Below are 17,470 nucleotides of genomic sequence, written 5' to 3' on the forward strand. Positions count from 1 at the left end.
GGCTGGAAAGGGATAAAGGGTGGTAAGTCATCATGATGTTAAAAGGCTTATTGTGTGCCAAGAACTGTGCTAGATACTTTGTACATGTAAAAGGTAGGCTGGGAAGGGAAAAAACTGTGATTCTTTAGATCAGAACACCTGTCTGCACCTTCAACTAGATCTATCAACTCTATTGATGTGAAGAGAGGTGGTAGAGGAGGGGATGAGGTCAGATTTTGTATGAAGTATGTTTCTTCTGGTGTCTCCTTATCCTCTTCTTATTCCTAGTTTTCACAAAGAAACTGTTCTCACTTCCATTTTCTGGCTCCTTGAAACTTTTTAGCAGAGCTGGGCATGCCCACATCCACAGCCAGGTTTTGTCTGTGAAGCCGAAGTTGTGACAGTCCCCTCTTCATGGTTAAATGTGCCAACTTTCATATTGAATGTTTTCCTCGTAACAGCCTTAGAGACAGTCACTTTGAAAGCATATATCAAGACAGTTCACCTAAGTGATCCCATCCCACACTCAAGTGATGGGTCAGTGTCTGTCCAAAATGGAGCATGATGGATAATTCATTTCTTACACAGATACCAAGTCCTCCACATAATATATTCTGAATGTCTATAATAATGGAAGACAAGAGACATGATTGATATGACCTGGATTTTTAAAAAGCACAAAGATGAATCAGACAACATTATCTAACTTTCAGTTTGTAGCCTGAAAGTTTTTCAGGGAAATACCCTTACTTAATAGCTCCCTGATAAATTTTATGCATTTTGAACAGCCCCTGCTAAGCAGCTATATTTCCAGATTTTCAGAGCAACTTTGAAACTTGAGTTTGGTGAAGCACTGTTCACTTAAATATGCAGCTGATCAAAGATAATACTTTGACTTCCTTTCCAAATCTGCCTATAAGAAGAGATTAGCATCAGTTCACAGACACAGGAACTCTCTGGGTTCTTTAATTCCTAACTAGTGTTGATGAAGGTATCTGTGTACTTCAAAGGGAAATGACTTAAAAAAAAATTTTTTTCATTTCTATCATCTCTAACTTTTTACTCTTGCATCTCTCTTTCTTTCTGGGTGAAAAGAAACTGGGTAAACAAACTGCTTGGTAGGTAAAACTACCTTATCTGAAAGATGCAGTCCTACACTGCTCCTCTGCACCAAGTCACCTGCTTTACACACCCTGCACCAATCTGAGTTGCTTTTATCCTTTTCTAAGAGGCAGTGAGCAGTAAAAAAGAAATATTACTCATTAGAGAAAGTGGTTTGGGGGCACCTACTTGAGCCATGGCCTTGTTGAATGTTTGCGCTGGTACAGTAGGCTTCAATCACTTTAAGAATCTGAGCGTCCTCTTCCAGAGCAGCTGTACCTGTCAAATTTAATTAATAATTACTTTTCATAGCAATATATGCCTCAAAATGCTCAAAATGATTCAGTAAACTCCACTGGTAGGGACTAACTTTTCTAGCCAGTGGTGTTTCTGAAAGGCAGGAGCAAAAGTTGTCCAATTCTCATAATGGAGTGAGAGTGGTAGTGTTCCCAAGGAGCTCTGGGGTCAGCATCAATGAGTTTAGCACCAAGGGTGGCATGCTCCTGAAGCTTACCCAGAGCTCTAAATTAAGGAGTCCTGTCAGCATCCTCTTCACCACAGTTATAGCACTGAGCTCAATGCCAGTCTCAGTTCTCATCCAATACAATGAATCCTTCCTCTCCTTCAAATTTAAAGTGCACCTTCTCTAGGAAGATCTCTCTATTAACGCCCCCCACCCCATTTTACCAACCAGCCAGCATTGTCATTGATTCTCCCTTTTCTTTCCTTCCCCTCCAACTCATTCTTGAAAAAACTGGAAGGCATAACCCTGTTAATATGCTGATGTGCTCACCCAAGTGTGGGGTGGGGGTGGGGGATGCAGAAGCTAGAGTTAAGCATAGATTAATCCAGACTATATTTTTGACTGATACACACAGTTTTGTCACCCCTTTGTGAGACATCATTTACTCCTCCATGTGTATCACAAAGTACCTTGTTTACAGCCATAGAGGTAAATAAGTACATATCGATTGACTGATAAACTTTATATTTTGTCTGTAAATCAAGCCATGTTTCTACATGTCAGCAGGTTTATTCTTTGGCTAACTAAGAACATCACAGAGCATTAGACTTTTCAGGTCTCTTTAGTTTATTTTAGTAAAGGAAAATATCTGAGGCAACAGAAACTAAGAGGGAAAAGATGTATCTATATCAAAAGGTCCCTTTAGTGGTTCTAAACTAGGTAGGGCAAAATATTCAACATGAAAACAAAACAGATGGTGTCTGCCTCAGATGACATGAACTGCGGTAAGAGGAAGCTTATTCAAAAATCTTAGAGGTGACCAAATCTTTCTAGGCATTTGTCATTATGTACCAGATGATGCCAGAAACAAATTGCTCTAATCGTCTGCATTTTAAATTTTTTGTTATTTAATCCATTACCAACTTTCAGAAAGTACAAAACACATACTTTTCCGAATCACATATTCCTCTTCTGATGGCTTTCTTTCCGTCTTTCTTTTATGAAGAAACTTCTTCATAGTTTTGGGGCTTTTACTAGATTCCTATAAGAATAGAGGTTTATTTATGAATTAAACCTCTCCTCCAAAAACAAATTAAAAATAGCAAATAAAATCAAATAGAATGGTGCTCTCTAAGTTTGGCAGTCTCAGGAGTGCAGAAAAATGTAATACTAAACACAATATAAAATGGCTCCAATAAACTCTAAAAGATTAAATAAAACAGAGGCAATGGCATTATCCTCTCAATTGCCACAGGGATGAAAATAAGAATGGAGGGTGATGCCCTGGCTGGTTTGGTTCAGCGGTTAGAGAGTCGTCCTGTGGAATAAAGGGTCACAGGTTCGATTCCTGGTCAAGGGCACATACCTGGGTTGTATTTCCAGCCCCAGTCAGGGTCCTTTGGAAGGCAACAAATCAATGTGTCTCTCTCACATCGATGTTTCTCTCTCTCTCTCCCCCCTTACCTCACTTCCACTCCATCTAAAAATTAACGGAAAAATATCCTCGGGTGAGGATTAACAAAAACAAACAAACAAAAGAATGGAGCATGCCTACTAAAGATGCTGCAGATTCTCCAGGAGACCAAATGCCTTTAGGGTACCATCTGCAGAGAAAGTAATGAATGTTCAGTCCTAGAGAAATAGCACTATTCCTAACTTGGTTTATATTCCCCACTGATACAGTTTTAAGGGAATTAAAGAACAAGTTTAACTACTACTGTAGTGTACATCACTTTTTATAGAGCTTGAAAACGATTTAAAAAATATTTCCTGGATGACAGTCCCACAATGAAGAATATTAATTTCTATTTGCCCAATGGGAAAATTAAGGCAAAGAGACTAAGTAATTTCCCCAGGGTCAGAGAGAAAAGCCAAATGAAGGACTTCCTGATAATAATTTTGAGTTAAAAATAACGTTCTTACATCTAAACTAAATATACATATATAAAGCCATATTTTGAATTAGTAGATAAAAAAGATATGAATTATATCAATTATTAAATTTGCTTTGGCCATATGCATAAACTGACCGACATGAAAAGCTCACATATGACAAAAATAACAAAAAAAAATAGCTTTAAAATACAGGAAAACAGATATTTTAAAGCATTATAAGATGACATTTTCATATGTATTTCATCAGAATCTGCTTTTTGAAGAAAATACTTACATGTCAGAATTGCATCTTTGTATTTTAGACACCAATAATAACAAGGGACAAAACAAGAATAAAAAAAAAGGCTTCATTCATAAAAGGTTACAGCACAACATTATGATGTCATTGTAAGCCAAAGATAGTGTTCTACCCTTACCTTTAAGATATAAGACATCCTCTAAAGTGAATATGTAAAGAAAGAGAAGATGAGCGTGAGAGGTCGATGGTTATAATGACCAAATCCACTTATCAATAATTCTAAAACAACATTTGAAATGTTAGTGTTATCATAAATTACACAGAGAGAATATCATCACATTTCCCACATTAGTTTTAGATACAATATCATCATGTAAAAGCCCAAGGAATACAGTTCTGTGCAGAATAATAAATGCTGAATCATAAATTACACAGAGAGAATATCATCACATTTCCCACATTAGTTTTAGATACAATATCATCATGTAAAAGCCCAAGGAATACAGTTCTGTGCAGAATAATAAATGCTGAAAATAACTGAAATATACACTACATATTAAGAATTTATTAATAACTCTCTTCTCCCAGCAGAAAATAGTAATCATGCCTTAATTTTAATAGATTAGTTCTGTGAAGGATTAAGTCAATTTTACCCCTCAAAGCTCACCTTAATTTGAATTTAGTAACTGACCATTATGAAATATCCATCATTAAAATGGGCACCTACATAACTATGAAGTGGCACTCCTGGTTTAGGTAATCAAAGAAAAAAAAGTGGATGATTGTAAGTATCACAGATCAATTTTCAAAGCAAACCTGTGGGACTATATACTGGAAAGAATCTGAATAAAGGTACATAATGAAAATTCAGCTCAAGAATTATTTTTCCTATTATGTTGGGTGGAAAGGATAAAAAATCCTCTAGTGTCCAAATACCGTTCCATTTTTACTAAACTAAGAGTTGAGGCAACAATGAACTGAAATAATAGCATGGTGTTTTAAATATAAACAAACTCAAAATTCAGCTAAGTCTGTGTTATTCATCAAAACACATTTGATAGACAAATATATGTTGCCTTTACATCCTAACACTAAGACATGTCTCACAACTGTCACAAACTTAAATCTTCACTTACTAAGACCTATTTGCAAAATAGTTATTAATAAATGAGGATCTTATCTGAAAACTGAAATGATGAGCAACAGGTTAGGAAAGAAAACGACTGGATGGAAAAGGTAACACTCCACACAATTATGGAACCTAGTGACTGACATTTTCTGACTGCAACTTCAAGAGAAAAAATAAAAGCCTTGAAATCCTCACACTCCTGGAACATCAAATGTCTTCTATGGTTGTCACTTAGAAGACTCTTTTTAAAAGATATTCCTTTCACCCTGGTCAGTTTGGCTCAGTGGTTAGAGTGTCAGCCTGTGGTTCAATCAAAGAGTCCCAGGTTCGATCCCAGCCAAGGGCATGTACCTTGGTTGTGGTTTGTCCCTGGCCCCAGTTGGGGTTGAGTGGGAGGCAACCAATCGATGTGTCGCTCTCATATCGATATTTCTCTTCCTCTCTCCCTCCCTCCCGCTCTATATGAAGATAAATGAAAAAATATCCTCAAGTGAGGATTTAAAAAAAAAATGAAAAAAAACGATATTTCTTTAATTAAATTATTTTCCCTTTTCAACTGCTACAAATAGTTCAGACTTTCATAGTTCAGACTCATGGCTTGTTCCCATAAGACTTTACTGATTTGGTTTCATATATCAAAATGATCCAAAAAGCAGAATTGGGTCTGCTCGGTTGGAAATTCAACTCTAATGAAGTGGCTGTTGTTTAAGATGTGTGTACATCACCACCAATTTATAAATTATCATATCATCAGGAAGGTAGACCAGGGGCACTTCAGGAGAAGGTAGGAGAAATTCAGTGCACATAAATCCTGTGGGTATTCAATAAATATTTATAGACGGACAATGGCGAAATGGATAATTAAGAAATAAAAAAATCAATGAAACTAGAAATTCAAGGTTGACTGACATGTATCACCTATCATAAATTCTAAGCACATTCCCACAGAACTATTTGAATAGCTACAAAATTAGTTTGTCAGAAGCATTTTATACCATATATAATAAAATTACCTCTTTATAACCTAGTGCTGCTGATGGTCTAAGTGGAGGTGCAGGTCGTAGACAACTTAAACTCCATGGTTTTATAATTTGAGGAGGCTCCAAGGGTCCTCGGGGCTGTCCAGTAGAGCTAAAAGACTGGGAAAATGTCTGATGAAATGTTGGCAATCTGCCATCTCAACCCAACCTTATGCCCCACAGTGAGAGAACATCAATAGCTTCACTGGATCAGCAATGCCAACCATAGAAAGGGAAAGAAGGAAAAATAAAAGTCTCCAGTTTGAAAACTGGAACTTTCCAGTCAAAATTATGGGGTCTGTATGGAATAGTACTAAATGAAGTCGACATCATTATCCTGTCTCCCTCTCTCTTCTGAAATTTCATTAAAGTTAGGATTTGTTTCCTCTATAAGGGAGAACAGTCAATATTTAATGAGTTCAGTTGTATGTTTGGCACTCTGTTATATGCTTAAATATGTTATTTCATCAGAACAACCCAAGATAAACTGTAGGCAAGTGAAATAACTATCTATCAATTAGAAAAGCCAAGATTTGAACCCAGATCTGATGTCAAAGCCTTTGTTTTTCCTACCATAACACACAGTGCCCTAAACTGGAATTTTGGTATCACAGGTTTCAGTGTTAACAGGCAACACAGCATATCTTCAATCTCACTCAGCAAGTACAGTAAAATCCCATCAATTAAAATTCTATGAATTGATAAATTAATGATAAGTTGGAAGAAGGCAATACTAAAAGGCTACTGAGTGAATGTGATAGCATAAATGACATTTCATGGAGATGCTTAAATACTTATGAAGGTAAAATACTGGTTTTGATTTAGCACATTATTAATATGAGAATAATAGTTGCTAACTAAAATAAATCTAGCTTATCAATAAAAGATTTTAGCAGGACTTCTGGTTAGAAAAACTTTGGTAGCAGTTGGTACTCCAAGTTAAGGTTAAACTAAACACCTTTAAGTAAAACTTTGTATTAATTTAAAATGGACCTCTCTCCACAATAAGAAATCAGAATTAGTAAAGTTTAACTGTAATTCAAAACCTACAGATATAGACTACCCAAAGGTTAAGGGCATGCTCAATTCTTAAAAGTCCTCAGCAGATAGGATTTGGTGAGAGACTCTAATCCTTAGACAGACCAAATGGACTACTTACAGAATGAGCACTACAAGATGATGATGATGTCTTGGAAAATGAACTGCAGGAGGTAGGCCCTCTAATCAGTCTGTACAGCTGCTCCAGCCAATCCTGGAAGTCCTGGTTGTTGCTGCAGTGGACCACAATTCTCTCTAGTATGTGACCTGCATCACCCAATTATAAGCATTTGGAAACACAAAGCAAGGAGAACTTTGAGCTTGCCTTATTCATAAACACTTCACACAACTTGGACTTGGGTGACTATTTTGGTGAGTTGTATACCTATGGGAGAGCCCTTTTGAAACTTCTATATAGTGAACAAGTAAACTGTGATAATAAATAAATAGTCATATCTGATTTATAAAACCATCTTTGATTTCTAGTGCTCACAGAATCTTACAAGTAGTATAAAACTTCACTGTAAACAACTCGTAAACCAAAATTTAAGCATAGAGTCCATTTAGTTTACAGTCTACAATGAGAATATTGTACTTTTTCACCCAATGTCAAAGTTGAGACAAGATCTAACTAAAACTGGTTACATCCAACACCAAATTTTTGGCTCCCTATTTGGAAAAAAAAAGGATAAAGCTTGGGGTCATCATCCCAGTGTTCACCACTGCACCATATCAGTGTGTAAAGTATAAACCATTGGCCTGGTAAAAGGAATAACAGGCCAAAATGTCAAGGAGCACTATCGAGGCCTGGCATTTTTTCAATTTGTGAAAAAGTTGTATGGCTTTTCAGCTGTTTTTAGAAACATAAAATCTTGCTAATTCATAGACATGATAAAATTGCTGATAAAATTTCACATCTTTGGCTTCTCTGCCACAAGGGAATAGAAGGCAGAAAGGGGAGAAAATTGCATTTACAAGTAGCTCTTATGCAAGAGAAGAATGAAACTAATGGCAAAGCTGAGGCTTTTGAATGACCAGGATACGTCTCTGTTCTATAGCTGTATCCCAATTATCCCAGGAAATAATATATACTTTGACATACCCATGTAAAAAGTTGCTCATGGGCTATATAACTGAAAATAATAACATCTGTTTATTTAAACCCCACTTCTTTCCAAAAAGGATTTGAAGTAGCTACATGAAAAAGAGAAAATTACCTACCTGTGATTTCAAATGTGTAGTCATTCCCTTCAATTTCATCTAATCTAGTCACCACCATTCCTGCTATTGGTATTTTTCCCTACCAGAAAAAAAAATGCATTGCCCATTAATTCTGTGGTTATATGTATCTCTGCTCATTTATATTAGATTTTATGACCCTCTCAGAAATCACTGCTAAGTTACGGATAAACATATTTTTCTGATTTGTCATTATGCTTCCCTGCTTTAAATTTTAATCAGATAACAATGAAAGAGGGAAAAGTAGGTCAAGATTTACAAATAGTTTACTTTTCTAACACATTTTTGTGAAAGAATCAGTAAACAAAGACTCTGTGTTGTCTGTTAACACTGAAACCTGTGATACCAAAATTCCAGTTTGGAGTACTGTGTGTTGTGGTAGGAAGAACAAGGGCTTTGACATCAGATCTGGGTTCAAATCTTGGCTTTTCCAATTGCTAGATAGTTATTTTACTTGCCTACAGTTTATCTTAGGTTGTTCTGATGAAATAACATATTTAAGCATGTAACAGAGTGCCGAACATATAACTGAACTCATTAAATATTGACTGTTCTCCCTTATAGAGAAAAAAAAAATCCCGACTTAATAAAATTTCAGAAGAAAGAGGGAGGACAAGATTATGGGATGTCAAGTTCATTTAGACCCCTTAGTAATTGGTAGTCCAAGATATAAGAAGCAACAGTAATTTATAATACTCCATGTTTTGGAAGCAGACTGAAAGAAGTTTAATTTCTCAAGGAGTTTAATGACTTGTAACTAAGAAACTCAAACTATGTGACATGACTGTAGGAGCAGGTCCCAGCTTTATATTTTCTCAGCAATAATGCTATAATATGAATCTGTAAAATGCTGTTGATAATTGATCTAGTTGCAGACTTATAACCTAGCTTATAACCAGAACAGTGGACAAACTCATTATAGTAATACAAAGGTCTTTGATCTAAGGAACATCTGCTCTCATAAGCTGTCTAATTACCATGAAGATTTAGAACATTCTGCCTTTTCTGAATGGAGCTTTTAATGCTACAGTAGAAATACTACATTTGGATGAAAACCTCTTTCCATTATGGGTCCTGCTATTTGTTCTATATGAAATCTACTAACCTGATAGATAAAGCCACTCTTCCGAGGACTTGCAGATAACATTATCAAGACATTTGAAAATAACATTAAGTACCGCTCTTCTTTTTCCTGAAATGGAATTAAAAATATTGGACATTAAAATTAAAAATTGGACATTTTGTTTGTTAAGAATTTACGGCCCCAGCCAATGTGGCTCAGTTGGTTGGAACATTGTCCCACACACCAAAAGGTCATGGGTTTTATTCCTAGCCAAGGCACATACGTAGGTTATGGGTTTGATCCCCAGTTGAGGTGTATACAGGAGGTAACTGATCAATGTTTGTCTCTCTCTCTCTTTCCTCTCTCTAAAATCAATAAACATATCCTCAGATGAGAATTTAAAAAAATAAAAAGGATTTCTGGAATCACTGTTTTGTAACATAGATCTTACATAAGGCAATGAAACATGAACAGCGATTTTTACAAAGAGAGATACCCAAAAGCACAAAAGTAGTTGATTTTTATTTTGAAATAAATATAAACCCAGTTTCTCTCTCTCCCTCTCATACATGACAGCTAAATCAAAATAACCATGGTTGTTTCCCAAGTATATAAGTCTGAAAAATTACACAATTAATCCCTTCTTGCCTAAGCTGCAGCCAGAATGCAAGATAACTCTCCAGATTCACACACAAAAAAAATGATTTTACTTTGAAATGTGGCAAAATAAAGGGGTTTTCAGGTGATAGGAAATTTATTATGTTCTAACATGTATGTTAAATATTTATTTATAAAATTACTTTTAATCAGTAAGAATAAGACAATTATTATATACATGTAAAGTGATAGCAATAAAGGAATTTTTTAAAAATAATTAAAATAGCAATAAAGGAAATTTTACTTAGAAGGGCTTCTCTGAATTCCTTAAACAGATATGCAATTAGTAAATGCAAACAATTATATTCAGTTTACATCTTAGCTGCAATTATTCTTATATCTATCTCCATCTCCTTCTTTCTACTTGAGAAGAGCAACCTTTTGAGGCTAACTCTTCTAACAAGGGCTCTGCATCCTTTCACATTTTTCTCTTGCTTGGCTTCCTTTTATAAACATCCCATCTCCTTCTTCTAGCAGCCACTCTTATCCGATGAGCTTTTTCTTTTTCTTTTAACATATGCACATTTCCTGTCCTAATAGGCCTTCAGTTGTCCCTCTGACTACTTGTACAGAATACCATTTCTTGACATTTATTGCCATATTACTTGCTGCCTTCATTTTCTGTGCATTGATCTCTACCTACTTGCTTTGTTCTCTCAAAGTCATCAATAACTGCTTTCTAGTGAAATCCAATAACTTCTTGGTCTCCGTGCTCCTTTACCTTTGAACTTTCTACAGCACCTCAGCAGGCTGACCACTTTCAAATGCTCTTCCTGGAATTTCCATCCACAACCGCCCAATTCTCCTCTATTTTCCCCTGTGTATTTTCTTTCTGGCAGTGATTCCTCCTCCATTCATTGAAGAGGTTTTTCCAAAGGTGTGAAAGTCTAATAGTTAAACATTCTGCATTAACCTCTGCAAGTGTATCTACATTTTAAATGAGATTGCTTATTAACCCCATAATGAATCTCTGACAGAAACCTGTCAGGGAGCATAGGAAGATGTTTTGAAATGGAGACGGCAAACCAGATAAATTGTACCAGTTGTTATAATCAACCTACCTCCCCTACTCTGTAATACTTTCAACAATAAAGATAAATAAAAATAAATAAATAAGAGGTAATACATCTTCAGCCCTCTGTGTTTCTTTCTGAATATTTACTTCCTTGGAAGGCCCATCTGTCATGGACTTTTAAATCTCTTCCTCTAACTCTGACCCCCCACCCACATTTCTATACTGGTTTTTGTTATTTATATATTTATTTACCTATTTTTGTTACAGATGTTTCTCTTTTTTTCCTCCATTGACACCCTCCTCCCAACCCCGCACCCCACCCCCAGCATTATCGTCTATGTCCTTGTTTATGCATACATGCATATAAATTCTGTGGTTTATCTCTTCCCTCCCCCCACATCAACCTCTTCTCCTCCTTTTTTTTTTATTTATTTTTTATTCTCACCCGAGGATATGTTTCCATTTTTTTGTACAGATAGAGTGGGAACGAGAGAGAGGAAGGAGAGAGAGAGAGAGAGAAACATCGACGTGAAGGGACACATCGAGTGGCTGCCACCCGCACGACCAACCAGGGCCGGGGACAAACTGCAACCGAGGTACGTGCCCTTAGCGGGAACCGAACCCGGGTCTCTCCAGACCGCAGGCCGACGCTCTAACCGCTAAGCCAAACTGGCCAGGGCTCAACCTCTTCTGAGGTTTGTCAGTCTGCACTCCACATGCATGTCTCTGGGTCTACCCTGTTCCTCAGCTTGTTTTGTTCATTATATTCCACAAATAAGTGAGATCATGTGATATTTGTCTTTTTCTGATTAGCTTGTTTCACTTAAGATAATATTCTCCAGGTCCCTCCATGTCATCTCAAAGGATAAGAGATCTTTCTTTCTTATGTCTGCATAGAATTTCATTGTGCATATGTTTTAACAGCTGCCTACAACACATCTCCACCTGAATACCTACAGTCACTTGAAAGTTAACAGGTCTCAAATTACATATCATCTCTTCTAGCTCATAGGTCACTACTTTCTTTAGATTTTCCTTTCTAAACATGTCTCAGATTTGCCCCTTAAGTTTCATTTTCTCAGCCCCTACCTTCATCGGGGGTACTTATCACTTTCCAACTCAGCCCCATCCCATCCAGTTTACCTGACATACATGGCTGTCAGATTAAACACCCCTTTCATTGTGTTTCACCACTACTCGGGACTCATAGTTTCCTATTGCCTGCTGCGTCAATGCAAACTATTCTTGCCTGACATCCAAGGTTCTTCATAATCTGACTCTATCTGACTCAATTATCTTCTTCATTCTGCCCAATATGCTTCTTCTGCTCCTAACAGACTGGCTTCCTCGCTGTCCTGTAGAAAAAAGGCCATGTTCTTGCTCTCTTCTGAAACAAGAATAACCCCTATCTTACAAAATCCTCTCCTTTCCTCTTCATGGCCTTCCTCTTCAAGTTTTATCTCCATAAAATCTTCTTACTCACTTCCTTCTCTGAACTTCAATATAATCTATTATTGAAATTGCACGAATTGGCATTGACTATTTTGGTTTGTTTTCTACTTGCAGCTTGTGCTTTAACCTGTTCTTAAGGAGTTATTTGAAGGCAGGAAACATTGTGTGTTCTTTCTTCCTATCTCCCACAACACCTAGAAGTGTTGGAACAAGAATAGGTGCCCAGTTTCTTTGAATTTTTCGAGCATTTGACCTTGATGAAAGAACAAATAAAGGAAGAAAAATGTGAAAGATGGAAAAAAATGATATTGAGATTTGAAACATCTTACCTCACATGTTCCATACTGTACCATTACTTGTGACATAAAAATCACATTTCCCAAGGTTTTGATATCCTCCCCTTCCCATGCTTGAATAGGTTCAGAAAGTATCTGCAACTCCAGCTGTTTTCTTTTTCTTAGATCTTGGCACTGTCCCTAAGAACCAAAGCGGAAGAATAGAAATTCTTATGAAACAAACTCAAAATAAGAAAAGTAAGATGTGGCTTTTGACTCTCATAGACTTCCACTGAGTCCCTTTTCCTCACCGTGAATCCCATCACCTATGTCTTGACAGATAGAAAGGTCTATTACCCTAAATCTCTAGCCTTGAGTCCCCAAAAGTTTTGTGAGAAAGAGCTACTTTTAATTTTGCCAAAATATCAAGATAAAATGGTGTAAGAAGCTTGTTTCTCTTTCCTTGCAAGGAGTATGGGAAGACAAGTAGCAGAATCACATCGAACAGAGCCAGGAGACCAACTGGTACATTCAGATCTTCTAATTGGTGTCCCTGCTCTAGCTGCTCTCAAGCTTGTCTATCTGCATAACTAGTACTTTAGTTACAAAACAATTTTATTTTTCTAACATATGCTCAGTTTCTAATCAAGTAACATCTTAAGTTTTAAAAAGTGACTCCAGGAACTATAGAAAAAGAGAAAATTTAATTGCTTATGCCACACTGAATCAAACTGATCTTATAATAAAACATATGCACCGTCCTATAACTTAAGGACTAGTAGTAAATTCTATTAAAAATATTAAATTAATTTTTATTCCTAAAAGGATTGGAAAAAAGAGATACAACTGAATTTCATGAATACAAATTGAAAACACAAATCAATAAACAATAGGTGGGATATGAATACTATACACACACGTACACACACACCAGGTTATCTTAGAGTAAGTTAACAGTATTCATTACAAATTGAATATGAAAATAAGCAAATGGTTATTTATGTCACTCTTTCCAAATTAATGTTATTGTTTTTTTGGATGTGTTTTCTATAAAATTTATGCTGTCCCTTTCAGCTAAATGGAAACTTGAAGAAATAAGTTCACTGCACACATATATCTGAAGCATCTATAGTGCAAATAAATGTACTATTACCATCAAAGCAAGTTTTACATGAAAATGATCAGAAAAATATGGTTTTAAAAAAGAGGCAGTTTTTAAATTCAATTTACATAGGAAAAAATAAAAGGGACACGAATGATAATAAATGCCATGGATTTCATGTGTTGAACCATGTAAAACTGCCAATATTCAACAGACTATTTTTGACCTACAATAGAAATTTTAAGTTAATTTCTTACTCTGGTCTTCAATTTGCTGTTTAACCATGGACAGGTCAGGCACTGCTCTTTCAAAAATGACGTGATGGTAAATGTTGCATCACAACCTTGCAGCAAGAATCAATAACTAAACATCAATCTCAATTGCTTGGAATGCTACAGAAATGTCTAGATTGAAGCTAAACTTAATCAATCACCTAAAATAATGTTTTCTTTCCTCCTAAAATGCCACAAAGTGGTTTTACATCAGTTGGTTTCAAGAAGACATTAACCATCATGCTCAAGATACAAGATTACAGGTAGCTTTGGTAGCAATCTATATAAAGCAACTGTTATTTTAGTTGGTTTTTTACTTTTAGATATGATGAAAAATTTTTTATATGCAAAGAATAAACTCACATCTTTTGGCATAAGTAGATGAATCCAGTGTTGATGTCAATCAGTGAACTACAAGTTGTACCAATGTAAGTTGAGCAACACGGTGGGTAAAGACAGAGAGACTAAAGGAAACCCCCTACTTACACAGCAGTGCTTAATGTGGCAGACTTCAAATGTGAGTGCTTTATACCCTCAGCCTGGCAACCTTTCTTAGGTAAGCATGATTTTTGGAAGACAAAATTAAATGAAACAATCATGACAATATTGTCACTAGAGTTTACTATTTCCACCCTAAAGACCTTTGCATAAGGAAAGAAATGTTACACACAAATTACCCTTTTAGGAACAAAGCATACAAAATGGAGAATTATAATTTTAGAGCATCACCTACCATGAGAGTTTTGAATGATACGATTGCTTTTAGAATATCCTGATGATCTGGATGTGTATCCTATTAAAAGAATACATTTTAAAACAACATTAAAGGAGAACAGATCAGTGGTTGCCAGGGGTTAGGGGTGGGAGGAGGGTGTGGTTGCAAAGAAACAGAAAGAGAAAATTTTTAGGGATGATGGAACTGTTCTATATCTCAATTTTGGTGGTGCTAACACAACTCTATACATGTGTTAAAAGTCATTTAACTGTACACCAAAAGAAAAAAAGTCGACTTTAATGTATGTTAATTTAAAAATTTAATTTAAATTTTAAAAACAAAACAACATTTGTGTATTTGGAATCTCTGCACCTCCAATTATTAGGTGATTAAGAAAGTAAGCCCTGGCCAGATAGCTCAGTTGGTTAGAGCATTGCCCTGATGTGCCAAGGTTGTGGGTTTGAGCTGGGTCAGCACATATGCAGGAAGCAACCAGTGAAAGCATAGATGAGTGGAGCAATGAATCAAATTTTATGACCTATCTACTGTGGCTCAGATGGTTGGAGAGTAGTTGCACACACAAAAGGTAGTGGGTTCAGTCCCTGGTCAGGGTGCTAGCGGGAGGCAACCGATCGATGCTTCTGTCTCACCTCTCTCTCTCTCTCTTTCTCTCTCCTCCCTCTAAAATAGATTTAAACAATTAAGACAGTTGGTAACACATCATAATATTTGGTGACAACATACTAGGTGAAGTTAGTTCCCATTTCCTTTTTGTTATTAATAAATTATAATTATTTGGGGAATCATTAATCACATTGTTAAATGAAAAGAGATAGGGAATTAATGAAACAGAGTGGTGGTTAGAGAAAAATCAATCCAATCTCATCTCCTAAAATGCTTCCTTTTTCTTTCAGCAGACTGAAAATGGTAAATGGAAAAAAATTCCAAGTTTTATTCTATATGCTTCTTCTTAAGCAGTTATTACATGTGGTCTGCAATTCCATAGTACTTAGAACTCAAAAAAGTGGAAAGGTTCAAAAATGGCTTTGAGAAATACACAGCTCCATAACTGTTTATGAAAGGAAATTAGAGCTTCTTGGGGAATAGATGTACACCTATAACAGGATATAAGAGGTGTAGATATGTAACTAACTTTAGGGATATATTGTGTACCTAACCTTTGGAATTCAGATGGAGTAATGGAAAGAGAAAATCTGCTGCTCAGCCAACCTTAGGTGATAAAATACAAACCTGAACAGACTAGGGGTCTGACCCAAGTTAGAAATAGTACTGTTTAACGAAGGGAAAGATTGTATTATTTTATAGTTAAATTTATCCCTACCCAAATCAGCTGATAACTGTAAAGTTCAGGTTCTACTCTTCCCTTAGCCAGCAGCCACACTAAAAAATCAGAAAGCTGAATCAAGTGTCTCGTCAGTGGTGAAATAGTGCTAAGGGTGTGTATTATGTGATGGTGGGAAATGGAAGGCAGCCAAGGCAGGTGACAAACAGCAAGTGGAACCAGGAGTATAAATGGGCTCTAACACAAGGAAGGCCAAGATAGAGGATTCAGGCAGAAGGAGCATCTGGGGATTTTTCTCTCCAAATTAAGTGTATATTCATAGTTCAACACTAAGCAGTAACAGAAACTGAGGCTACTAGTTTCTGATTTTTTGTGATAAGCAAGGAGAGGCAAACTTCAAATGGTTCAGCGAACTGGTTTAGTTTTTGGAAAGGCATCCAGAGATCAACATCTTCCAGAGCCCTAATTTAAATTTAATTCTAGGAGGCTTTACTACTAGCTCCCCACTGCCTCCAGCTTTCAGGCAGGTCAAATAACCTGAGAATGTGGTTTTGCTCAGAGTAAATGCTTTCAATCCTTACAAACGGTGACAAGACTAGCAATGTGCAACCTTTTTCTTTAAAGATAATCAAAGCCTTTAAAACCTCAAAACCTTTCCCCAGACACAGGAAGAGCAAGTAGGGTGAATGCAGCCTCCCCCAGCGGGCCCTCCTCTCCCACCCACACCTCAAATTCCATGTTTGATTGGTCTATAATGGCTCAAGAAGCTATCCCTGTTATTGTGTTTTTATAAGAGGGCCTGGGCTCTTGGTAAAAAGAAAAATCATTTATCAGGCCTCACTGAAATGTTAATATTTATAAAAAAATATGGTTATGCTACAGCTGTAACAAGTTAATTATAAGCTTATAAACAAAAATATGAGGAGACATTGATGTAAGTGTATGGATGCATAGAGAGACAAACTAAAGTTGGACCCATTTATTAATCTTTAAGGGAATACCAAAATCTTCCATTATAATCCACAGCTTGGCAGCTGAATGTCCACAGTGCTCTAGAGATAAATATCCCTGTGTATATCTCACAATAAGGTTGGTTCATATATTAGAACAGAAGATTTCTTGGTTAATTTTGATTGAACCATCATCTACAGATGAGAGGGCAGAGGAAAACCTGTCAACAAGTTAGCAGAGACTTGAGGGAAGTAACAGAACCGAGGCTAGGAGGAGAAGAGGAAGAGGAAGAATGATCATGAATATTTAATAGTAAAGGGAGGAGATCCTTCCTTTCTAAGTTCATGGTAATTATAGTTTATAACATTGTACTGTATACTGTTGCTAAGAGAATAGATCTGAAGTTCTCACTATAAAAGAAATGGAAACTATGTGAAGTGATGGATGTATTAATTAACTTGATTTTGGTAATTACTCCACAATGTATATGTATATTAAATCATCACATTATATACCTTAAAAATCATGTTGTACAACCTAATACACACAATTTTTGTCAATCA

At 36.2% G+C, this 17,470-nt stretch overlaps 1 protein-coding gene across 2 annotated transcripts in view; it reads right to left on the reverse strand.

Annotated features, from left to right (window-relative positions):
* ARHGEF6 (Rac/Cdc42 guanine nucleotide exchange factor 6) overlaps nucleotides 1-17,470 on the reverse strand; it is a 293,880-nt gene that overhangs the window by 27,188 nt on the left and 249,222 nt on the right. Inside the window, exons 11-19 of one of the 2 annotated variants that reach the window (XM_036270036.1) lie at nucleotides 14,672-14,731; nucleotides 12,619-12,765; nucleotides 9,208-9,294; nucleotides 8,085-8,163; nucleotides 6,985-7,130; nucleotides 5,820-5,957; nucleotides 3,856-3,876; nucleotides 2,492-2,585; nucleotides 1,270-1,359 (exon numbers count right to left, since the gene is read on the reverse strand). In XM_036270036.1, coding sequence (XP_036125929.1) covers nucleotides 1,270-1,359; nucleotides 2,492-2,585; nucleotides 3,856-3,876; nucleotides 5,820-5,957; nucleotides 6,985-7,130; nucleotides 8,085-8,163; nucleotides 9,208-9,294; nucleotides 12,619-12,765; nucleotides 14,672-14,731 — 862 coding nt within the window. The remainder of the gene's footprint in view (nucleotides 1-1,269; nucleotides 1,360-2,491; nucleotides 2,586-3,855; nucleotides 3,877-5,819; nucleotides 5,958-6,984; nucleotides 7,131-8,084; nucleotides 8,164-9,207; nucleotides 9,295-12,618; nucleotides 12,766-14,671; nucleotides 14,732-17,470) is intronic. The other variant, XM_036270035.1, reaches the window with a different exon arrangement.

This window comes from Molossus molossus, unplaced genomic scaffold (assembly GCF_014108415.1).
Source record: "Molossus molossus isolate mMolMol1 unplaced genomic scaffold, mMolMol1.p scaffold_m16_p_2, whole genome shotgun sequence".
Lineage (NCBI taxonomy): Eukaryota > Metazoa > Chordata > Mammalia > Chiroptera > Molossidae > Molossus > Molossus molossus.